The 25,369-nt window shown below is 42.5% G+C and overlaps 1 protein-coding gene and 1 long non-coding RNA gene across 7 annotated transcripts in view; both read right to left on the bottom strand.

The window, feature by feature from the left end:
• Positions 1–25,369, bottom strand: part of SYNDIG1 (synapse differentiation inducing 1) — a 74,707-nt gene that overhangs the window by 23,412 nt on the left and 25,926 nt on the right. For 4 of the 6 annotated variants that reach the window (XR_010428941.1, XM_064647899.1, XM_064647901.1 and 1 more), the window contains one exon: positions 24,747–24,884. The exons of 1 other annotated variant lie outside the window; for it this stretch is intronic. Coding sequence is in view for 4 of the 5 variants with exons in the window: in XM_064647899.1 (XP_064503969.1) it covers positions 24,747–24,884 (138 nt within the window). In the remaining variant the exon portion in view is untranslated. Of the gene's footprint in view, positions 1–20,182; positions 20,345–24,746; positions 24,885–25,369 lie in introns of all 6 variants that reach the window. One more of the 6 variants, XM_064647902.1, reaches the window with a different exon arrangement.
• Positions 1,003–6,449, bottom strand: LOC135410944 (uncharacterized). The gene is made up of 2 exons (XR_010428943.1): positions 2,825–6,449; positions 1,003–1,398 (listed from the first exon to the last, which is right to left on the bottom strand). It is a non-coding gene; the product is annotated as an uncharacterized LOC135410944 (long non-coding RNA).

Raw genomic sequence — 25,369 nt, forward strand, 5'->3', positions numbered from 1 at the left:
AGGTCAATGATACTTTCCCTGCACATGCAGATGCTTAGGATAGCATTGATATTTTCATTTTATGTGTAGCTGCATATCTTGGAGTTGAAGAGTGTCAAATGCAGAGATGACAAAGGTTGATAATTGCTATGCCATTCAAGATTGTAGTAAAGGAGAGAGAAAGTGAAAGAAAAGGGAGAGACAGAGAAGACAGAGAGAGAAATGAGTTTATGAACTATAGCATTGGGGAAGTACTCAATAATTGCAAGAGACTGAGAAAGATAAGAAGCCCTGCTGGAAGTAAGAGTCCAGAATAAATAACAGGAGAACTTAAGTAGCTCTCTTTGGTGGCCCTTAACTTCTCTGGAATACGAAATTTATTGTCATTTCTACATTTTATTCAAAAATCTCCTACTGGCAAATTCAACAGAATGGGAATGTCTCCACATCACCTAATGGACTGGCAAGGGTGTCCTGATACAGAAAAGCACTTAGCACTTGGTCAGCTCTGACTTTTACCCTGCCTTACAGCTACCTTCCCAAACCCATGAGAATGTCAGTACTGAGCCTGTCACTAGCGACCAATGGCAGGGGTGTTATCTTCCCCTTGCCTTGTTTCTGATCAATTGACACATCTGACGACAAAACCCTTTGGCTCAAGTTTTAAGTCAAATAATTCCCGGTTTTAGGGAAGAAATGACAGAGTTCCTGCCACTGTCAACTGATCTCTGTTAGGAGCAGATGTGGCATTCGTGTTTTGCAAATGGGCCTTGGCTATTTGCATGGAGTTGCAGCTCTTCTCACTGTTGTTAAGCTTCTTTTGAAACTTTCTCAAACAGTTTTTTACAACTACCCACCAGAGAATGACACACTCCCAGGGCTGTATGGGGAACTTAGCAACATCCTTCTGCTGGGAAGACACACTGGCAGCAGCAGCAGCAGCCAAATTCGAGGCACCTCTCAATGCCTGCACCAGCTCTTCCCCCCATCTTCCCTTAGACAACTGCAAGAACACTTTCATGCCTTGTTGGGAGTCTTGCCTCAAAGAACATGATCTGTCCTTTGCATCTGTCATCCTGGAGTGCAGCTCACGGAGGGAGGGCAAAGCAAGATCTCAAGTCACACAGCAGAGCCAAGAGCAGCCTTGGGTCCTCCATGTCCCAGCCTTGAGCTGGAGTGGCCTGCTCTTCCTCTGATAGGTCTTGGAGCATAAATGGGCCAAAATGGCAGCTCCTCAGAGCAACAACACTTGGTGATGAGGTACAGCTTCAGCTGGGAGAGGATACAGATGTGGTAAAGCACCAGCCTAAACTACGCGAGAGTTTGTCCATGTCTTTAGTGTGCAATATCTGCTTGCTGTAGAGGCATGTGGAGAGTTTCTCAAGTTCCTTCCATGCACACAAATGTCAGGACATGCTCCTGTAGAGAGACAAAGGGAGATGGAGGACCAGTGTGCATCAAGTCTTTTAAGAGGTCTGGAAAAGTGTGACTCAAAAAGCCCTAGAATTCCCCATCATGGTCCCTTCTAAGGGAAAGCAATACATGAATCCTTGTGAGATAACAAAACAACTACAAGAGGTTAGGGGAAGAGAGAGAGATGACAGGCAGGCAGACTTTGCATGTATACCAGCTATGACAGACCTTGCTCTTTCCCTAGACTCTCCTCTAGCATCCCCTCACCTAGTCTGCACAGCTGGTGGACTGAGTTCCTGTGTCTTCCAAGCAGCAATTTCCCGGAGACCTCTGTCAGCACTTCCCCAGTTTCCCTAGTGGTACAACAGAGATCAGCCATCTATGGGGCAGACCTGAGGTGGCCCAAGGACAGAACACCTCCAAGTTTGCTTCTCTGGCTTCATTGTATGAAAAGAAGTCCCAGGTTCAGGCTGCTTTGTTGGTACCCAAGAACCCAAGTAAGGATTAAATGTGGTATTCTCATCTCCTTGGAAATCTCATCTATAATGCTACCAGGCTTGCAGAAGAGACTGCTTTTTGAGATCCAAAAAAGCTGAGAGATCACTGCTTACTCCAGCAGCAGTACTGCTGTTCCTCAGCAAGTCTAAACCTGGAAAAATGAAGAGCTTGCGTAACATGAAAGAACAGAAATAAGAAGTGATGCAAGTCTTCAGCAGTGGGAAACAACTGATACCCTGGGGTATAAAAGGGCTGAGCAAGCACACTATGTTATTTCACCTAAAGAGTCTTCTAGTCTTCAAGGAAGGTTGCCATGGAATAGGAACGATTTAGAGATCTCAGATCCCTTTGTTTGTTTTGTTCCTTTGTTCATTTCTTTCTGCAGTGAAGATCTCAGCAGAACCATCAGCATGGCTAATATAGTCCCTGACAGATCTTAAATAATAATAAACATATCTGCCTTCCGTAATTTGGAGCAACGCTCCAGATGGGGGTGCTGTGAAAGCAGCTGTTTGCTTGAGTGATCTGGTTGAAGAGGATGTGCACATCAAAAGAGGGATGTGCGGGATGCAGAATTTGCAAAAGAGGGTGATTAAAATAGCTGTGACTGCTAGCAGAGTATGGACTAAAAGTGCTCCTGTTGTATGTGGATAATTTGCAATAGAGGAAATAGCCGATAGCTGGCATAGATATAGAGCCCCAACAGCACAGAAATACAGACCTCTGGGGGAATTTGTCATAGCCTCTTCTTCACCAGTAAGCTTGCAAAGCAGAAGCTGGGAATTACAGAAACAAACAGTAGAGCCTGGCTGGGAATTTTCTCTCAATGTGTTCGATGTTTGTTTGTCTGTATATGGCATTTGACAGAACACAACTGCTCTCTGTGAAGATATTCTTGGGGATGTGTAAATCAGTGCTGAGAAAAGGAAAATACCTTTGTTCCAATACTCTGCTGCAGCACTGCTCCAAGGCAGCTGCAGTTAGTCTGTTGAGTGTCTCCCTCTCATCTGAGGACCAGTGTTCTCATTGGGACTGCCTCTCCACCATTATGCACCATGGCCAGGAAACTCCAGGATGCTCCTGCAGGGAGTCATACCAACACTAAATAATGCAAATATAAAGCAGGATAGCAATTCTGTATGGAAACATGTAGTCTTTTAACTGCAAACTTGGGTTTTCTTTTGTTTTGCTTTGACTAGTGCATTCTCATTGAAGCATTTTTTCTTCCGTTTAAGTTCTTTTTTAAAGGGAGCAGGGAAAAAAGGGAATGCTGTGCTTGGACTACCTGTCAAATCCTTTTTGATGGCTGTAAATGTATCAACACAGTCTGCTGATATGAATTGATAACTATTCTTAGTCATTCACTACGGCTTTACTGAATATTAAGAAACCCATGATAAACAGTTTTCTTCCTGCTGGAGGAAACTACCTATCATTTTCAGATTATAGGGGGTTAATACAATAAAGAGTCAACTAAATGTTAGTCCCAAAATATACACTCTTGAACTCTGCAATCCTAAAAAAGCAGTTTGGTCACCATCTAGGAAAGTCACAAATATAGTACACTATATACTGTTTGCATATGACATCAGACCAAGAAAATCCAAGTAAGTTACAAACATGACAGAGCTCTCTTGTCAGTTCGGTAAGATTACCAGTCAAAGGACACAAAACTTGCATGAAGTGAGACATAGAGTATCATGCGAAGAGAAACACTATACCTGAAAGCAATCACAGAAAGTTTCACAGATATCAAGAATAATTCAGAAAGGACCAGCCTAGAGTTGTGATCTGTCCCATTACTCAGAAAGAGAGTACAGATCTTAGGTAGAAAACTAAACCCTAGAGCCTTATGCACCCATGTATGGCAAGTGGAGACCCGTCACCTCATAAAGCAGTGTGTCCAGAGCTGCAAATTGATTTCTAAACATCACACCCACCTCTTTCCCAATTCTTCATGAAAAGAATCAAAAGTTCAGAACTGGAATTTCATCCTAAGGTAAATTTTTGAAGTCTGGAAAGATCTCTCAGGATGGCGTTTTTTTTTTTTTTTTTTTTTTTTTTTTTTTTTTTTTTTTTTGGCTCCAGTTAATGGAGAAACTACTGGTGGGAGGAAAAGAGGCACCAGGTTTTTACTGCCAACTCTACTCCTCTACTCTGGTCTTTGGAGAAATGAGCTACTTTTCAGGCCTATTCACCTGCCTCTGGGATTTGAAAGAGTGGGCATTATGTTTGCTAATAAAGTTGGTTAGGAGAGAGAGACAAGACAGCAAGTAGTCACCAACCCCAAGATCTGTAAACAGGCTCATTCCGAAAAGGCTGGAAATGCAGCAGGATATTAAGTAGCCAGTAAACTAATTTAAGATGGAGATAGATTGCTGCTGTGTAAGATTAAACATTACTATGCTTTTTTCCCCCACTGAGATTACCTACAGAGCAGAGGCATGTTAATAAATCAGTTCCAGTGTATAACAAACTGGCATAAGAGAGTGTTTTACAAAACAATTGAAAGCTCGTAGAGCTCTTAAGCTCTGTCTATAAAAGCTGCAAAGCCATTCCTGACTGTTCATCTAAATGTTTTGCACATCTCTATCCAGGTGAAGTGGTATTGCATTTCCCCCTCTTTACAACTACAAAGCTTTTTCTGAAATCAAACTCAGACCCATCTCAATGGAACCTAGGACTGAGAGGGTTTTAGCAAACCTGAACTGGATATTGAGAAGAGTATAAATATTTCCTGCCTGTCACATAATTGGAGAGCATTCCTGAATTTCTCCCTCTTCAACTCTTCTCCAGACTTTTCCTCTGCTCTGCTCTACAGCATCGAGGAGCCCTAGCTGGCATTTAGACAATGGTAACACTGCCACACACAGTAGGCAACAGCAGGAAGGAAGGCATTATGCTGAATTTTATGTCAGGACCAGAAGGCTCTTTATTACATGATTTTCTTCTTTACAGCTCCCAACAGAGCAGCAAATGCATACTTTAGACTGTAAACCTCTACAGTGCAAGCTATGCAAATCACAAATATAAAGCCATGTAATGTTCCCTCATGGTGATCCAGCATCATCAGCACAGTCGACAGGGGATCCATTATTGCTTTCAGTGGCATGTCTCTGCTAGCAAAGGACTTCTCCTTTGCTTGGGTTATACCCCCCAATCCAAGTAGCCTCAACAGCCACTGCTAGATAAGGGACCAGCAGCTCATTTTGTCACAGAGATGCCGGCATGAAAGCTGACCCACACGATTGCGTAAACAAAGCCTTGCAAAGTCATTCCCAAAGGTTCTTGTCTCCGGCTGGAGGTATCTTGGAGCTAGTGGCTGAGCTAAGCCCTAGAGAGTGGGAACTGCAAATGCTTGAGGGGAACTTCATGCTTGCATAACAGTTAGCCAGTGATTAGTGGTTGGAAATTACCTTTTAGTCAAGAGAAACTGAAAGGGATTCAGTGAAAGAGATTTTCTGAGGAGAGAGCATAGCTAGCAGAAGGGACCACGGGTATCTCTCAGCACTCCCAACGCAAGACAAATATATTCTCAATATAAGCAGACTTATTAAAGAAATTTGAGAAGATGAACAAAAGAAGTGCCAAGACAAGTGTTACCCTTGACTTGAGGGAGAATGAAGCCACAACAAAATGAGTTTAATGATCCTAGAGGACTTAACTTTATTCCTAGCAGGGGTTTTGCAACAGAAATGAGTTCTCTGCTCCTAATGTGTACAAAAATGCCCAGTGCTGCTGTGTCAACACCATCATGGAGTGCATGATAATCCAGTCTTGAGTTTTGGGGGGACCCTAAACTGTGGTTTCTTGCTTATTTTCCCACCTGAGGACTGAAAGGAGATGTGGAGGCAAAAGAGAGGCACATATACCATTGCATGGGAATGCCTGTAATTCAGGACAGAGGTGGCATTTTTCTGATGTTAGGGATGTTTGTGCCTCTTGCAGCACCTGCAGGAAAACAGCTCACACGTTTCCTCACACTTGAGCAAGCAGATTCACTGACTATGAGAGATGCTGTTGGAAGACATTTCACTAGAGGAAAAGTGTCTTGTGAACTAATGAGGAGCCCTGGATGCTGAAATTAAATGATCAGTGGCACATAATTTCTTGTTAAGAGGCATTTGCCTCCTGAAGGCCATATTAATGGAGTAGAACTGGGTGTTGATTTGGTTATCCTTCACTTCTAGGTATAGAGGTATCATTTTCCACAGGCAGGCAGGCTGCATGTTAATGATCTTTCCTTGCAGAGGCTCAGAGGCAGCAAGCACTTGCAGAGATCCCTGCCACAGACAGCTAATCAGAGAAGTCAGGGCATCCTCGTGGAAACAGAGCAGTGGAAGGAGGCAGCTCTCCCAGTCATTTCTGCTACAGAGGGAGGATTTAGCCCATGTCTATATGGTGCTGAGGCCACAGTGAAAGTGTTCATGGGAGCTCAGGGTGAACTCAGCAAGTGCTCTGGGAGCAGTGTAGGAACACATCATTGGAGATGAGTTAGGTCTTCAGATATTGCTCTGTGGGTTAGAGCACCCACAATTTCCAGTGGGTTCTGATGATGTTAGCGACAGTAGAGATGTCAGAACAGCAGTAATGAATGTGTAAGGAGGAGAGGCAGGGAGCATGACTGGCTTGTGTGTAACTGCAACTCTTGAGAGGCACTGCTGCAATGCACCTGCTGAATAAATATACCATTTGTCTGTACTGCACTTAGAGTTCCAGATGTGAGTTGGTATGTGTGCTGGTTTAAAGGTAAACCATCAGGGAAAATGAACTCAACTCAAAAGAGAGATTATAAGTCAGAATAACAACTTAAGAAAATAATACAATAAGTACAATTATACAGACAAACAATTGGTTTTAACCCACAAAACCCAAATATATAACCCAGCACCTTGGGGCATGAACAGAGTGGTGTTCTTTGGGCCCCCTGAGTCCAAAGGAAAAAAGTGAGGGAAAAACCTGTTGGTGAGAGTGCTATTGCAGTCTGGTCAAAAGTGGTGATTGCAGTCCAGTTGAGGGTGGTGGTCTCAGTCTGGTTGAGAGCGGTGAGCTGCAGTCTTCCTCTGGATCCCACGAGTGGTAAAAAGGTTCCAAAACTCCAAGTTTATATATTCTCCAGTTCAGGCAGGAATGCTCAGTCCCTCCCTCAGAGCAGGGAATTCCATAAAAGGGTATGAGGATGCTCAGTCCTTCCCTCAGAGCGGGGAATTCCATAAAACGGTATGAGGACAGGAACATCTTCCTATCTCGCAGGCCTCTACTGACAACAGTTTCTGGGAAATGGCATGGAAGGCCATAGAATACACAGTCCTGGGCTACACCCATCCAGTGATGAATTGGTCCCAGCTGTTCTAACTAGGACAGTATGCCACAACCCCACAGCTCTGAAAGATGGACCCTGCCCTACAGAAAGTCACTGATGTGCATCCCTCATCTTTGTCTCAGGGGCATCAGGGTCCGGTATGACAGGTTTTGTAAAAAGGTATGATAATAGACCCCTTCTTCTTCACCAGTTTTTGTTCTAAGGCCTGCCTCTCATACTCTGGATTTCTGGCAGATCACCTTTCTTTCTAAGAGCTATATTTTTGACTGTTCAACCTGACATGTTCCCAGTCACAGATGTCAACCATCAGGGATGCTCTAGGGCTTTACTGTTCCCAGTGAGTTCAACCAGTGGTTCATGAGAGCTGTTAGCTCTGAAAAGTAGTTCATTAAATCTAAAAGTCATCAAAACCAACACATGACAAAAGTGTTGTAGGAAGCGATGTGACCCTTACTTGATGCCACATGGCATTGAAATCATTCACATTGATTGCCTCTCCTTTCAGACTAAGGGTGACATACAGAAATGAGTAAAGAATTTCTTAGTACTACCCATTCTTTTAGAGATGTTTGTCTCTAATATGGTTTTCTTGTTTACCATTCTGAGTAAGAACATGTTGTGGCAGACAGATGGGCAAAATGAACTTAAAGGTCTTTGCCATGCATAATGTCTAGGATGTTATCAGTCATTTCAGTCAGAAAAAGAGGAGATGAAGAGTTTGAATGGAGCTAAAAAGACATGACATCATGGTTCTGTTTCCTTTCTTTAGACTTAGTAATAAACTAAATTATGCTCAGCCATTTATTATTAACAAAAAATCTTTAACTTGCTTTCTCCAAAATATGTTTCCCCTCCCTCTTAAATCAATTCACTAGAGAAAAGCAAGAGGCTTTCTCTTGTATACGCAAAGCAGAACAATTTGGCCTTTGAGCAACTAATAGAATTTCAGGTATCACAAATGAATCAGCAATGTCTCAGCCATAGGTACATTCTAACACCAACTAAAATACTTAACTGCTGCCATTAGCAGCACTTCTTGTTCTGGCTGTTTAGCTGAACATCCCATTCTGCTGGGTTGGCTAAAATGCCCTGGTGAGACCCTCTCGGCATGGTTGTTTGTGTCTTTTAGAGTACTGCTCTCTCTATCTTATTTTATTTTTAAGATGAGAGGTCAGGATTTCCCTCAGCGGACTTTATGGCACAGTGAAACTCAGAGTGACGCAGTTTCACATGAAGTTGTATTCACCAAAGGGGCCTGAACTGATTCAAGGACTCTGCATCATTTGTGAGTGTTACAGACAGGGGCTCACTGCCCCCACCCTCCCAGCATGTCTCTCCTTTCTCCACTGTCTTGGAGCATAGCAGGCTTTCCTCCCAGCACAGCCTGTTCCCTCCTGTCAACTCCTAACCACAGTCCTGTTCCAAGTCTTTGATGCAGAAAAGGAGGATCAGAACCCCATGAGTGATGGAAGGAGGAGCATCTTCTGCTTCTCCTACACTCTAATGTTGCTTGAAGCACTGCCTCCTTGTTGCAAAGCAATTTAAATTAGTAGTAGAATGGCTAAGGCTTAGTAGAAGAGTAGGCCTAGAAAGCAACACTCCAAAGTAGCAACCTTGTTTGTGTGAGTGGAAACCATAATCAAAGGATCTAGTCAAGCATGTATATAACGATTTGTTACCTAGGATGTGGTAAAGGTCTGTTAAACAGTTTCTAGGGATAAGACAACTTAAGCAGATTTATGATTAGAGTAGATGAGTATTAATTGTTATCAGTATGAAGTATGAGCTTGTTTGTAACTGCACCTGGTTTGCTGTGTTTGTTTGTAACTGCACCTGGTTTGCTGTGGAAACTGTAATCGTTTTGCCGTGGAAACTGCACGTAAACTTGTTTGGGTATAAAAGCTGAACTGAGAATGAGGGTCTTGGGAATCCTGACTTGGGGCGTTAGCCCGCAGGTTCCCGGGGTCCCGAATAAAGCACCGCATAAACCGGCACTCTGTTGGTTTGTGTTTCTTTTGGATTACGGGCAACATCCTTACAAGAAGGGATTTGAGACAAAGACACAGCAGGAGATGGTGGCAACCGACTAGGAGCTGGAGTTTCATGTGTAAATGCTTGCTAAAACAATATAGGGATATTGGAGAATAATTCACCTCTTCTTCATAGACTACCCCTTCACTGCTGACAGCTCAAGTGACCCTTGAGCACAGGTCGTGTTTGTTGACTTGCCCCTTTTAAAATGCTGGCAATGAAGAAAGAACTTCCCAGCTCATGTTAAGGTTGCTGTTTTGATTTTTCTTCTCTGCTTGTCTCCTGAAACAGATCCCATGATTCCCTTATGCATGTGGTGCAAAGAATAAATAAGAAGTTGCTATATATAACACAGTGTTTGCTTCTGTAGCTGTAGGGCTGTACAACTGACCTCAGAGAAGTCATACCTAAACACCACGTCTTACTGGGCATTTTGTCTTCCCTACACTGATAGAGCTTCCTAATCAAAATCTTTGCCCCATATAAGGCCAGACTGTCCTTTTCCTCCTTAAGTCTTTCTTTGTCCTTGCTGCTTTGCACCACTCACACCAATACCATCCACGCTCTTCCATGTGTTGCTGCACAGAATGACCCCATCTGCTGAAGGTTTTTTAACCACAATAAAACCCTGGTTTTGGTGTTCACAACCACAGGCTGAAGATAAAAAGCAGACACTAGACACCAAACTCTGCAAAGCATCATCCTAATCTACCTCTGCGACCAAGTAGGAGGATATGCCAAAATGGCAAGATAGCAAGTAGGAATCCTGTTTAAAGGAGTAGGTGTCCATTTGCCCCTGCTGCTGAATAACTCTTCTGAACCAAGCAGGTTTCAGGTCCTATGTCACCATCTTGTAAGAGTCTAGACATTACAACTCACCCTACCTGCACCTCCCCCCAACAGGAATGCCTTCCCAAATTAGCGATCCATGTCTCCAGGAGACATCATGCTCCAAATATCATTGCTCTAGGGAGAAAGGTCATCAGGGCTTTGAAGGCAGCAATGGGCTGTGCCCAGTGGTACAGGACGCTGCCCTGCCTTAGTGTCACCCCTGGCATCCTGTTCCCCTTCCATAGTGGGGTGACCCTGATCTTGCTGCTCCCTGATGCCTCTGAGCAAGGGAGATCATCAAGAAACTATTTTCATGTGATAAATGAAAACTTGTGTGAAAAAAAGGTATTATATAGCCTACCAAAGTTTTACACTCAGATTTACCTGTGCTTATGGCATCAACTTAACGTTATTCTCCTGCTGGTATAATTCCCTGCTCCATCCAGTCACCATAAAATGGAAGGTCTGGGATGCCTAGTCTGAACTAGACAACATTTCCTCTCCTATTCAGCTTCTATTCCATGCTCCTTATTCAGTAAAATAAATACCAGGTACAAGCACATATAGTGAAGACTCCAGGTTGGTGAGGTACAGGCTAGTAGATTAAAAGAGAAGCTGAACACACTGGAAGGGTGATTTAATGCTGACAATACTGTCACCACCCTGTTCTCATACTGGAGATAGTAGATGATGCACATCCTGCCAAAGAGATTTCACAGAGGTTGTAATTTTCCCTCGTGCAGAGCTATGACAGCAATCTCTCCGCCTAATTGGCAAATGCTGAAATATGTCACACTTCGTAGGAGGTAAATTATTCTGGCCTTATCAAATAATTTTCAAACATGCTGTTTCCTTTGTGGTCACAAAAACATTACAGCCTCAAATCCACAAGGGAGCTCTTGGGGGGGTGCAGGGGAGGGATTCTGTGGTAATAGCAGAGCTCTCTAGCAAAACAGCAAATGCAGGGAAACAAATCTTTGCTCCAGATTTTCCTGTGACATTGCTCCCTGTGAAATTGTTCAGATCTGGCTGACTTTCCAAAATGAGTGGAAGCAGCTATTTCCCCCAAATCACATTATGGCAAAGAGCAAGTAAACATAACCTATCTGATTTCACATACAGTCTTACTCATCTCCCCTTTCCTGAATACTGGAAGTGGCCATCTGCCCAAAACAAAAGCTCCCCCAGCTGCAACTAGAGCTGTAAGTCTGATACGCAATGTTGAGAAAAGTTTAGATTCCCACTGCTTGATCCTTTTTCTCCTAAATACATCCTGAATATATATGCTTGATGCCAAACTGTGGCATCTTTTATATCTAAAGCTAGAAACCTCAGCTATGACTCTGATGGATAATTCTACATGAGGACTGTGGAGTAAGGCCATGGAACTAGGAGGCAGAAATGCCATAAGCCTTCATATACTTATATGTGTATTTATGTCTTTATTTAGGCCTGATAGGAAGTGTGGGTCCTGCAGGTTGGGAATAGAGATAATATGAGATCAGAGGCAGACCTGGAAGGAAGAATGATCTTGCACTGGAGGCTCCAACCCTGTTTGCCAGCTCTGTAAGCCTGGAAATGAAGTAAAGAGCTAGGCAGCAAAGCCAGAAATGGGATGATGAAAAAGCGGATGGGAGCCCAACATAAGGACAGCCTTCAGTGGGAACAGAAAGTGCTTCACAGGTCCCCATAAGCCTGCCTGCATTGGCTAGCCTAGCCTGTGCAGAGATGTACAGAGATGATGGCTATTTCTCTTCCTTCCCACTGTTCACCTCCCTTTTAGTTGTTGCACTCCCATGAAGGACCCATTTGACTACCTCGATTGCCTTTGTTGTGCAGAAACCCTCCTAAATGCCTACTAAACATGACACCACTGACTAACTCTTTCCTCCCTCTTTCCTAGGTGGCCTTCTCTGATGTGCCAGGTGACCAGAGAGAACAAAAATCTCTCAGCCTCCATGAGTTTGCCTTTGACACTTTTTACCTATGAAGTGACTAATGAATACAGGGTTGCATTTTTCAGTGCTGATGAACAACTTGGCAGCTTGAGTCCCACTGGCTTGACAATGTGATCTGTGTTCCTCTACTCCTCTATGATTTAAAGATAAGCAGAAATGTCCCTGGCATCAAATGACAGGCACAGATCTCAGCAGTGCAAGTGGCATGCTTCCATTGCTGCATCTAGCAGGATGCTGATTTCTCTTTCAAGTTAATTGTAACAGAGCATGCCAGTATATTTGTGCTTCCTGCAGGACAGATTACTCCCTTCTACACATACTCTTTTATCTGGGAAGACATTTTCTACTACAAAGGACTTTGATACTAAGCTTAGATTACAGAGATGGGCTGCCTGAAGTATGCTGCTTTAATTAAAACAGTATGACTTCTGCTTGCAATTAATCCCTAAGGGATTTTGAAGATTGGATCATTCATTTATCCTGGGCCACAGTAAATGAGAAATGTCCAATTCAAGGAGTCCTGGACCCAAGGGGCAGAGAGAGCAACAAGAATAGCAAAGCATGGAAAGGGGAGCTGCAGAGTGGTCAGAGTGTCCTAGTCATGATCCCCTTCCAATGCCATGTATTTTGTTCTCTGTAGATGAAAAGGAAGCAAAATTCAGGTTCAGGCAAAACCAACTCCATGCCAAACCTAGCAGAAGCACAGTTAGACTTCAAATATACCTACTGCTGCTTTGTACACTGACTGATGAAAGAAATCGAACTGAAACCTATGCCATTAGTAAATGTATTAGAGGTCGAATATATATATATATAAAATATATAAATGCAGGAGAGTACAAGTTCTTCCAAGAACAAGCGAGTGATATCACTGTAGTATTCTACCACAGGTTGTTCCTGCTACCATGGGAGTAATGTCCCCTCTCAGTGCATTGGCAAATCTACTTGATGCACTAAGGAACCTTCAGAAATGAACACTCCAGAAATTCACTGCGTTTACACATCCCCTTTCCTGAATACTGAAAGTAATTGCCTGCCCGAGCATGGTGTGTTCCGGGTGTCCAGCAGTCATGGATGCTTGGGATCCTAGAGGAAGGCATTATCTGCAGAGAGCTGCATCATCAGGAGATGCAGGAATGCTCTTATAACCTTCCCAAGATGAAGGCCTTTCTGATCCTGAGACCCCAGTCCCCTCAATGAAGGAGAGCCCTGTTATGCCCCATTTAGACATACTGTGCACGGCTGACTTGGGTCTCATGTTTACATAGAAATACAGGAAATCTGAACTGAGACATCCATCCCATGCCACAATGAACAGTTGCTCCCTGAGCTCACCTTGAATTTTGTTTAACTGACACTTTACTCTTCTCTATTTTCAATACTTCTGCTCAGTAACTTTAAGAAATGTATGGAAAGCATAACACTCCACTTGCAGTTCATGAGAAAAAAACCCAGGTAAATAATATTACCAATTCCCCAGGCTGAATCCAACACCCTGAAATACTCTGAGATTTCTTGATGTTAATAAAGAAATTAAGAGGAACTAGTGCTGCTAATTTCTTTTCCAGCATACAGCTGTTGAAAACCTCTATGATGATCTGTTTTCCCATCAGAAGACATATGAAGTGTGTATTATGGTTTTGTTGTTTTTATACAACACAGAAGTAAATAGAAATGGGGGAGGGAGTCATAAGGCATCACTTCCATGCCACAATTAGAATATCTATCTGAAGGTTTTAAACAAGGTTGATGGGGGAAAAATTGCTGAAATGTTGACAGAACAAAGATATGTTAAGAATAAGAGCCAATGTCCATGGGATTTGAATATTCATTTTCACTGTGGGGATACTGAAAGTCCTGGGAAACAAGAAATTTGTATTCTCACCTATACAGCGATGGTCACAGGATAAGCTGGTCTTCACCACGTTTAACAAAGTAAAGTTTTCAAATATGTAAGACAAGCAGAAAGCACATCAGAAAAGGCCCAGGTGATCCTCAGAGTGAGTCCAGCTTAAGCTTAAGCTGAACCAACCTGTCACAGCTGCGATTCTGGGTGGATGCGCTGAAGCTGAAGGGTTAGCATAGACAATCTGGACAGTCTTGGGACCAATACTGTGACAAGGTCCCCTGAGGTCTCTGAAGCTGTTGTTTTACAATAGCTTTTGTGTAAGTGAGGGCACCTAATTAATTAGGATTAATTAGTCATAGCTTGTAGAAACCTGCTCACAACAACGCCAGCAGTGAGACAAGGTCAAGGAATGAGGACACATTCAGAACAATTACTGAGTGTGGTGTCTTGAATGAAATACAGAAAGCTCAGGCTGGGACAGTTACTATTTAAACTAGTACAAAGGCCCGCGTGCCTCTGGACACCAAATCCCATTTCCTGGGTTATCACACCTGGGAGGATTTGGAATGTACTCTCTCTGCCATTATCAGACCTTCAGTCCCCATTGTGAAGGGGGGACATGACTCTTTCTAGAGATTCCCCATCAGATGAATGAGCAACAAAAAGTGCAAATCCCAGCCACACAAGGCTCCCTAAACAAAACTAGGAAGAAAAGTTTTGCCTTTCCTGATCCCATCACATTTCCACACCTCTTGTTAGAGACAGTAGCTGTATAAGAAGAGATCCCACTTGGGAATATACCTCATGGTTCTGGGGCAGACACATCCATTGGCCACCTTTGGGACTGGAAATTCTGGGTAACAGCTGATTTGAATTGCATCCATTCTCCTGGACTTGATGAAGCACTCACTTCAAGGAAAGCAGGATGAGGAATAGGGTAAAGCAGGGACTGCCAATTCCATCCTTCTTGGACGATTCTGTGACATCTCTTCTTTAACTTCTGGTCTTGGAGGAAGCTGTGTCCCTCTGTGAACACATGTGGACTTGCATTCACACAAGCAGTGCTGACTCTTTCACACGTCTTGGAAATAATACAAGAAATGGCAAGATGTGGAAATGTCCTCCATAACTCATTGCCCATTGCATCCCATAATGAGTGTATTTTCATAGTAACCTGGCATGGGGGAAGGGAGAAGAAAGATTTTCCCAATATGAAAAAGTTAGTGTTTTTTTTCCACTCCAATGACATAAAATACTACACTAGTTTTATTACCAAAAGTACATCATGTGTCTTGATAAGTGCATTTTTCCTGCCTACCTCTGTGGATAGACCTGAAGGCAAAGCATCCAGCAAATGCTATTGTTTATATCAGGAAATAGTGTTAGGAAACAATGTGATACTATTAGAAAACTAACTAATCTTTTATTTCTTAGAGAAAGATTTCAACCATTTCAGGCACAAATAAAACAAGGACTAGAAACAGGGTACCACAGAGACTGGTATGAGGCAGGGTCAATATTGAGGCCAGAGCTATGGAAGGAGGACGGTACCTATACATCTGAATGCCACAGAAGCCTGAATTTCTACTGGCTGCCTCAGGGAAACAGTTTCTACTGGGCTCAATATTTTGTCCAGAGCCACGGGAATAAAGTACAATCTCTCCATCTGCTTTAATGGAACAGGTTTATTTGTTGCTGCTCTTATTGACTCTTGACCTTTTTGGCTGGCACAGAGTTTAAAGAAGTCCCCCAGGGCACTGCCACTAGTCAAAACATCTGTCTTGTACTACACTACCTTTCAGGGTTCCATGATTTGACTCCTTCATATGTTTTAGCTTTTACTTGAATAAGTGAAACTTATTGCACTCAGTGGCACTCAGTGGCAAAGTCTGTAGGCTCACTGTCAGGACAGCCACAGCAACCATTTGCTCTGGAGGAAGACCTCAGTGCATAACCACTGAGAAGGTGCATGGTGCTCAGGAAGAACAGATGAAAACCAAGAGTCTTTCCCCCTCCTGCCTCAGATATTTTATCAGTTTTTACAACAGTTGTGTTCCTTTCCCAGGTTCTGCCTTGCAGTGAGCCCCCCTTTTCATATGACAGACAATTCAGTGTTTATTTTAGGCTGAAGAGCATAATCATTACTTGTGGAAGTGCCATGCCCAGTTTTAGATGAAAACTGCACAGCTGCAGGTAGATCCTAGTCCCTTCCTTTTCAGCTTGTTCTTGTAGTTCACCCCAATATAAATATATAAAAACTTGATTTCTTTCCTACTGCTGGGAAGTCAGTCAATTCAATGAGGAGTTGTCTGGCAGGCATATTTGGGTGCCTAGCTCACAAGATTCAAATCTTCAAAGTGTTTTTCTGCAGCCTATTTGGAAAAGATATGTAGATTGTAATAAGAAGTTATCAACTCCCTTTGCTGTGCATTCAAAGAAAGCAGTAATTCAGTGGCCCTCACCAAAACAGCTGCTAAGAGATAGCAAGCTGTGTATTCAAGATCAGAATACAGCCCTGAGTCTCTGGTACATGATGTTAATCTCTCAGAAGAAGGAAAAAACACTGAGTATTCTGCAGAGCGATAAAAGGCTAACCTTAAGTCTTTGCTGTTGAAAACATTCATTCATTTAATGCCGCATAGACTAAACTTCAAATGTGTGTGCCTGTATTCATTTATTTTTTTTAAAAGGGTGCTGCCACAGCCTGAGATGAAAGAAAAGTCTCTTATATAAACAGCACCCAAAGAACTATTCTAGAGAAACACCCTGTTCTCCTACTAACAGAAGAATTCCAAGGAGATCATTTAGCACTTTGAATGTGAGGAGTTTTGACACATCACCAGGCTTCTGAAGCAGTATCTAAAGCTTTTTTGCCTTTCTGACAATGGAAGCAGCCATTGGAATAGCCATAATGAAGGGACCATGTTCCATTTCCAGACCTGCAATGAGGTCTCTTCTTTTCTTATGCCTCTTTCAGCAGGGCAAAATAACTAGGGAAGTGCAAAATCATGTGGACTGGTTTTGTTCTTGGACTGGGAGCATGCTCCTTCTGTGCCCTCTCCTGGAATATATTTCATCCTGGACACTCTGCAGATGCAAAAAAATGAAGTATTTAGCTGAGATATGTGAAGATTATTAAGAAAAGTCTCTCCATATTCCTGACAATGATTCTAATTCCATATCCCTACTAACAAAATGCATCCTTTCTGTCTAAACTAAAAAAAAACAACCCACTAAAAAATCCACTGTCTAAGACTAAAAAAATTGTTTAAACTTAGTCAGAATTGCCTAAATGTCAGGGAGACTGAACCCCCTGATGAACTGCTGTGGAAGATTTATTACCCTACTCTTCAGATGACTGCACCAGACAGGCCTGTGAATGACTTTGTGAATTTTACAGACACACCAAGCTTAGTGGCAGGTGTGCACTGAAACAATCCTCACTGTCTCATAAGCTGGTGAAATAATGAACCAATAGAGGAGCAACAAAAAGTAACAGTAGGATGAAAAGAGGATGCCATGAGGGAATAATGTTTTATACCCTTCCAGCATAATATATTGACGTATCTCTGGGCTCTGGCTGGCTCAGCATAATGTGTGAAGCACAAATGTCTCGCACAGAACAATTCAAGTACAATATTTGCCATTGTGCAGGATGTTCCTGATAATAAAAGAGATCTCTCATCTCCTCAAACATTTCAAGTTGGTTTCTCTTCTGTCCCAAAACTTCCTTGTAATTAAACAGCTGCGTAATGAATTAAATTCTCGAGAGAATGTTATTTGCCAGCTACCTTTCCAATTATTTAAAATTAGCTTAAGGGCTAAAGCAATCAGGTCATTCATTAATTTAATCCCTTTTTGTAGCTATAGTTTGTGAATTGGAAATGTGACCACAAGATCAGAAGGACAAAGAGGAATGAAGAGGGAATTACACAAGACACTTATAAAGTTCCCTAACACAAGACCTCATCCAGAGTGCGCTGAAATCAGCCTCTGCTGATACATAAAACACTCTAAATGGACACTTTCTTGTGTGCACAAACACCTCTCTTCTCAGGAGACATCTACCCAAAAGGGAAAACTTGGCATAAGCAAAGTCTACCCACATGCAAACCACTGGCTGGCAAACAGCTCCCACCTGGAAAGTGAAGAATTAGAGGTGCTGGTAACTAACAAACCCCACCTCAGAGTGGCTATCATTGTCCGAGGCACACCCTGGGCAATGAGGATCATGAGATATCCTCTGTCACTCCATCCAGGACGAGGCTTACCCTCACCTCTGAAAGGAGCACAAGTTGCAAACTTCTTGAATATACTGAACCACTTTTTGCAGAACCAAAGGATGTCAGCTAAAAGTGATCATCAAAGGCCAGAGCATGGATGCAAGTCAAAGCACAAGATATGTATGACTAAAGAGCCATATGCAAGTACAAGACAGCTGTCTTGTGACAGCTAAAATTATGGGGTCATCTGATGATCTTGAAGTGCCTATCCTTGCAAGCACAATGTTTTAACAAGAGTGCACACATATGCACTCATGCAGAGACAGTTGCAAGCAGAGCCATATGAGCAGTTTGCAAACAGTGTTCACTTAATATTTTCTTATATAAAACCTTGTTTTCAATGGTTTCAATCTCTTGCCAAACTTCAGGCCTGAAGACTAGTGGGTCAGTTCTCCAGAGCTACTCCTTTGTGACAAATGTAGCTGGAAAAACTCACCTCTTAATTGGATCAGTGAAGACAAGTCCCGGAAAATACAGCTGATCCCAGTAAGTAGCTAAGCCCCATGACATAAGAGTCTGGGAGCCACAGGCACCTAGGGGTGAAGGCACAGAAGCATGGACCGCCCCAGCATTGGTCAGGGAATCTGACCCTCTGTGTGAGTCCTTGGCTTAGTCCTCTCTTCAGTTATACAGAGCTGACAAAGCCAGATATTCCACAGAGAAGTGAGTAAAGGGGGAGTGATTACCACTGGCTAAACAGTTGGTACATCAAGAAATAATAAATATTAACTAAACTGAAACTATATTCATCAGCTATTAAGACCGAAACAGGCTCAGAGGAATCCAGTAAGTCATGGTATCTGCCACGTCCCAAAGTGGGAAATAGGCTGGTGACCTCCCAGGTCCAGGACTCTCATTTGAGGACAGCAGCCATACCATCAGCCCTTGGCCATCTCAGCAAGACACTGGCACGACTTCTGCCACAGAAGACCTTAGCTTTGCATGACTGTCAGCAGAGACAGGGCTGGGCAGCTGTAAGACCCCAGGCTCTTACCATGAGCTCATCGAAGATGTTTTACATTAAAAATATACAAGGCTCCAAAACCCACATGATGGATTTATTAAAAGGGCCTTCCGTTCTTTTATATCCTGAGGCTGAGCATCGGAAAAATGCTACGATGTTTTTCAAGGGGTCAAAATAACACACTTTTACTGGCAAACTTTGGAAAATAAAGGAACTTGACAAAAGTTTAAAGCAAACATTCAATCAATTTAAAACATTTCACAAAGCATTAACTTAGCAAATTCCAACCCATTCAGGTTTAAGTTTCCCAAATATCAAGAAAAGGAAATTAGGAGAAGAGGAAGAAGAAAGAGAGAGAGAAAAAGAAAGAGAGAAAAAGAGAATTATAGCTACTGCCCTAGATTCAGCATAGATCCAGCTACCAGGAGTCCAGAAAATGGCAAGGCTGCGAACTGTGTGGTTGCCTCATGGTGCTGATTTTATTGCTCTGGACTACGAGCCACTGCATTTCTTTCGGTCCCTCACAGTAGCCCCAGAATATACTTAGTACCCTATATCCAATTGGTGTGACTTGAAGCAACAGACCAGCTTCAGCTCAAGAATTGCATGATTTGGTCCAAGACAGATACTAAAGGACTTTTTCATGTTATATTTAAGGAGGTTACAGCTCATCTTCTTTTGACAATCTTTTGCACAAGCACAGCTTCATCCAAGAAAAAATGCAGTGCTGAAAAATCAACAATATCTCTTGAAAATGCAAAAGCCCACTGTCTGCTTCACTAGCATGGTTTCAGCAATGCTGACCAGCACACCTTGCAAGTATACATCTTGGCCTGTCACTGCCAAGTAAAGAAAAACACTCCAGATTTTTCATTTTGCCTGAGACTTTTCATCTCTGACACAAGAGATGAAATCACCAGTACAAACATACGCTTAGGTCTGTGGATGTCAAGTTCTTTATAATAGAATGTATTCGGTTTTCTGATGGAGTAGGGTGGAACAGAGAGGAAAAAAAGAAAAGGGTGGGCTCATAAAGCATTGAAAGGTTCTTACCAGCACCACTAGCTAGTATGATGGAGTGTGGCACATCACACTGCTGAACCGCCTCATGGTTTTCTCTGTTGAGATGGGACTATGAGCCACATTTCCAACGAATAAAGAACAGATAATACCTGGCTGATACTTCTCTGTTCTTTTGCAGCTAGATGTCAAAACCTGATGCAGAAAAGCAGAGAGAGTGAAATACATTCATGTGTGCTGAGCAGAACCTCTGGTCTCTGATAAAAACTAAATTCATACTGTCTGCTCCCTCCCAATGGAGGCACAAACATTATTTCTTTCTTCTTCCCAGTGACCACTGAAATATGTCAAGATACAGATTTTTCAAAGCCTCTGCCTTTGAGCTGGATGGAAATTAGCCAAATATTTCAGAAGTTATCGCAAAGAAAGACAAGCTACTCTTTTGTCTGATCACGTATGCCTTGTGTTCATGTGAAAACTCAAGAAAATCCTTTAGTGAGACAATCTGAGCAGTGGTATTTGGAGCTGTGCCCAGTAAGGCAATTTATGGGCCGGGGAAATAATTACAGAGCCTTGCATCCCTCTATCACCCTGCAAGGGAGGTAGTTACAGCAGCAGACGGGAAGTGATTGCTCACATGTGCTTGGATTGCAGTCTGCTACCTGGCAGGTCTCACCCGCTGCCGGAGAGGAAAGCGGTATTTTTCAGGCATATGTCTATGTCAGTCTGACATAGCTTCATGGGTCTTGCATGGAAGCTGGATAGAGGTATTGTACATGCTCTTGTTTCTGCCTGCAAGAGAGCTGGTAAAAGTGAATCTCATTCACACCAGCACAGGCTTAGCTCTCTGGTAATGCATTTCTTTTTACAGGAGAAAAAGGAATGTGCGCCATAGTATTGCTCTCTTCCCTAAAAATAAATGCAGGGAGAAAAAAAGGATTCAGGCAAAAAGACTTTGCAGGATTATTACTGCCACCCCCCCAGTCTCCCCTCAGCGGAAATCCTGACACAGGCCCTGAGAAATCAACTGATAGGTTTAAGGGTAAACTTGACAAGACAAAAAAAGATCTATTTTTAAAGTTCTTGCTCTGATTTATGAAGCTTCACGCTTGCAATCTAAAAAGCTAAAAACTTCAGTGAAAATAAAAACTGAGGTATCTGCCTGATTCCAGAGGGTGGAGATTTATGAAAAAATAAAAATAATGAGGTTTTTCTGATCAGACACTGTGGAGGAGAGTTTTTGAAAGGCATCATTTACATTTTTTTTTTGCAAAGATTTCCATGTAAACTGCACAAAACCTCCTCTGACTGAGCTCAACTATCAGGTGTTTGTTAGAAAAGCAAACAATCCAAAAAATTGCAAGCCTAAAAACTCACATGCCCCATTTGTAGAAGAGCGGAAAATTAGTGAATAAACAGTGTCTACTGTTAAAAATCAGAGACGTTATCCCTCCTGAGAGGTTACCCTAAGGCAGTGGCCTCTGAACATGTCACTGGAATGGATGATGTGTGCAAAGCCCCTGTATCCCTGTGTTTTAGCTGTGATAGCTCAAGTGAGGGGGCACCTTGGACACCACTGAGCATGATGTCAGTGTGACCAGGAGGACACATCATGCCTGTGAGGCAATCAGCAAGAGCCTTGGTGGAAACAGTAAGTTCCACATGAAGCAGAAACAGCATCTGCAGGGAAGCACATTGCTTTCATGGAGCACAAAACCCCTAAAACTAAATCATTCAGCTTGTAAAGAACACCTCTAAAACCTTATAGCGTCCATCCCTGTATAATTCTTTTGTACCATGACACAGGCATATGCAACATAAATGTACTGCTAAGTGATGCAGGAATAAACTGAGAGCACCTGTCCCTTTGGAATGAACTGTACTGCAGACACATCTTCTGCAAATCAGGCCCTTAGCTGCAAATGCATTGCACACCTAGAGCAGACCAGTTTTTTTTTAAATAAAGTTCATCACAAGTGCTCTATTCTGGAACAAAGAATCCATCTACCATCTCTGAAGTTCCCATGTGTTACAATTTTTTCCCAGACTGGGACTTTTTAGTAGAATTACCCAGGAGACTTTTGCAAACACACAATTTTCAGGAGCTCAAGCAAAAAAAGATCTGAACACAAGTGCCAAGATTTTATCTTCAGTTATAATTCTGACTTTCGATAAACGATGGGGAATTTTAGACTATCGTTTTGAATTAAAGAAAGAGAGATCTCAAATGTTATTCAGAAGTGTAAGCTGGAAGACCTATATAAATAGAAATCCCATACTAATAGGACATAATGTTTTGCTCCCTCACATATAAAACCACTGTCAGTATTAGCTTAGCAAGGTGCAGGGGCTTGGTTGATTATACTAGCTATCTCAGCTAGTTCTCAGCCATATAAGGTTTCGGTCTTAATTTTAGTTTCATTTTTCTACTGGAAAATGCCAGTTTGTTAGATGTGGTGTCTTGCAGAAGAGCCACTTTCTTGGGACTGTGAAGGACCTGCTGAAGGGGAAGGCAGGCAGCAAAGGTAGCTGCCTGGGAACTCAGGGGTTGGACAGACAGATGTGCTGGACTGGGACAAGCTGGACCATCTTTCTACAAGAGATTTGAAAAATGAGTTCACAGCTGATTCTGCTATTGTGGTCAGAGAGCTAAGAGAAGAGACCAGAGGAAAGGAGCATGCAGAGATGGTAGTATTATCATCATTTTTTAATAGGGAGAGATGGTAATATTTCTATTTCCAATACAAAAAGAAGAAGCAGAAGTCAAAATTCCTCAGAAACACAGTATTTTCTCCTGACTGGATTTATCCACAGCTTGCCTTGATGCATCCTAGGGGTCAATTAACAAAGATTCATTTACTGTCTCTCAACCTAATAAAAGCAAAACACCTGCCTGACCTTTCTTGCAGACAGCTTCTAGGTTTAGGCAGCCACAATCAGCTGTTCTCCATCATCATGCTAAACCAAACACCACCCAAGTTTTCATTTTCCGGTACCAAAATCCTTCAGCATAATACCATCAGCTTTCCCTGTGCTTGTGTGTCCTTTTTCCACCTTCTGTACTCTCTTGTTGAAGTCATAGGGTCTTATGGATTCATGCTAGCCCCTGGGATCAGTTCACAGCTAATGCAGGTGCCCTGGCCTTTGTACACTGGCTCTCAGCACATTCAGCTTCTCTGTCATACTGCTTTTTAGTACTTAATTACGTTGTTTGTTTTGCATTTATTGGAGTGTGCTGTGCTTTCACTGCTTAGCTAAAACTAGCTCGAAATCCCCAGGGCTCCTGAAGGAACACTACCACAGGAAATTAATGAAAGCACTATTTATCCCAGCACAGGGCAAACACACTGCTAATGGTGACAAACTCTCAATCCTTCCTTGGTGGCAGAATTGGTGAAAAACCCTGCCCAGTCCATATGTGTGAAGAGATGTGGCCATTGCAACTGCTGGTGCATAGCTCAGTCTGAAGGACCAAATGGTAGGATACTAAAGTGCCTGGACATCCCACCCAATGTTGCACTTTCTACTGTCAATGTCATCAGGAAGATCCCTTGACACAAACTTGAGAAATTAATAGCACTCAAACAAACAAAACTTATTGTTTTCCACTGGACAAACTCTAATTGTCTCAGAGGCTTTCAAGTCCAATGACAGACATTTCATTTAAAGCAAAAAATAGTAGTACTGTATCTCTTTTTTTGATCTTGAAGACTAGGAGTCTTCAGATCTGAAGTGCCTGCCCTGATTTGACAAATAACCAGGGCTGGTAGATGTTTAATGCAGGTAGATTAGAAATACAGCTGTCAGTGTAAATGTGGAGGGTGCTGTGGAGTACAGACTGTAGTTTGCAATAGGCACTGGAGAGAAATATAAGCAAATGCTTCCTTGCAGTCACTGATGAGAGGGCCAGTGTGGCTCCTTTTCTGTCATGTTACATTATCTGCCATGCTGGGAAACTCAGTAATTACTCTGCACTCACATACTTGTTGAAACAAACCATGAGCATACAGTGATTGTAAGTTAGACAATGTCAAGACTGTCTCATGACGGAAACAAACAAAAACATTGTCACTTCTTCGGTAAAGAAGTATTTCCATATTAAAACTGGAAAAGAAGAACTGACTGAACAATTTTTCACAGAGAAAGGAAATGGTTCCTGGAAAGCAAATTCATTCTGTACAACAGAAATTATTTTTCTGCTCCTGGAAGAATATTCCAAACTGAGGACCAATAGATCTGTTTGCCCAATGAGAAAGCCAAGTGTTTGAGATAGCAAGGGTGTTTTCTATTCAGAAGACATGTCCACAGAAAATTCTTAGCTAGACATTGTATTACCTGATGGAACCTGACCACTGTCAACTAAAAGCTAAAATATCTTGCAGACGTCTCCTCAGCAAAGTGTCTCACAAGTCAACCACCATTATTATCATAGAGACATATCAAGGTGTGGGACACATCATCCTCTTGAACTACTCTCCCCTATCCTTAAGAATGTCTTGCCCGCATTAGGGTTCTGGTGAACTTTCTCTGTGGTGTGGAGTGATGGCTACTCCATGGATGCAAAACTGTGAATTGCCAGGAGATGTTGTAACATTACCTCATGAGACAGATAAAAGGCAGCAATTCCCAGTGGCCAGAAGCAGCAGAGCATGGAGAACACAGTGAGGCCAAGATGATCTCTTGGTGGCATCATCAGGAAATTGTCTTCACTTTCGGTGTCACTTGAGTAATCGCTCTGGAATGGGGAGAGAGAGAGAAAGGTAGAGGTGCTGGTTAATGATATTATTGCTTTTCCTCTGCCATGGGCCAATTCTCTGATAATTTTCCCATTTCTCGTACTGTATCACAGCACTGCTAGCAGGTGTCCTCCTTGGGAATGCCATGGAATATCCACACACTTGCTTTGTCACAGACTTCATCACTCTTGCATTAACTTAAAAGGAAACGTATGAGAAATGACAAGTTATTTCGAAAATCACTGCAGGGAGCATGAAAGAAAGGGACCCTCTAGTCAGATGAACCAGGGTGAACCTGGGTGAGTTGTCACTTTGGAAACATGATCTCACATATCTGATGCAGAAGGAGCTGTAAGCATTGGGTGCTCTGCATCTCTCAACTCAAATGCCAGTCTTCTGAAAGGTCACTGTTCAGGTGACCAGACATTACCCACTGGAGACAAGATGACAAATGTGGTGCAAACCTAAGCATAAGGGACCAAGG

This window comes from Pseudopipra pipra, chromosome 3, assembly GCF_036250125.1.
Source record: "Pseudopipra pipra isolate bDixPip1 chromosome 3, bDixPip1.hap1, whole genome shotgun sequence".
Taxonomy (NCBI): Eukaryota; Metazoa; Chordata; class Aves; order Passeriformes; family Pipridae; genus Pseudopipra; species Pseudopipra pipra.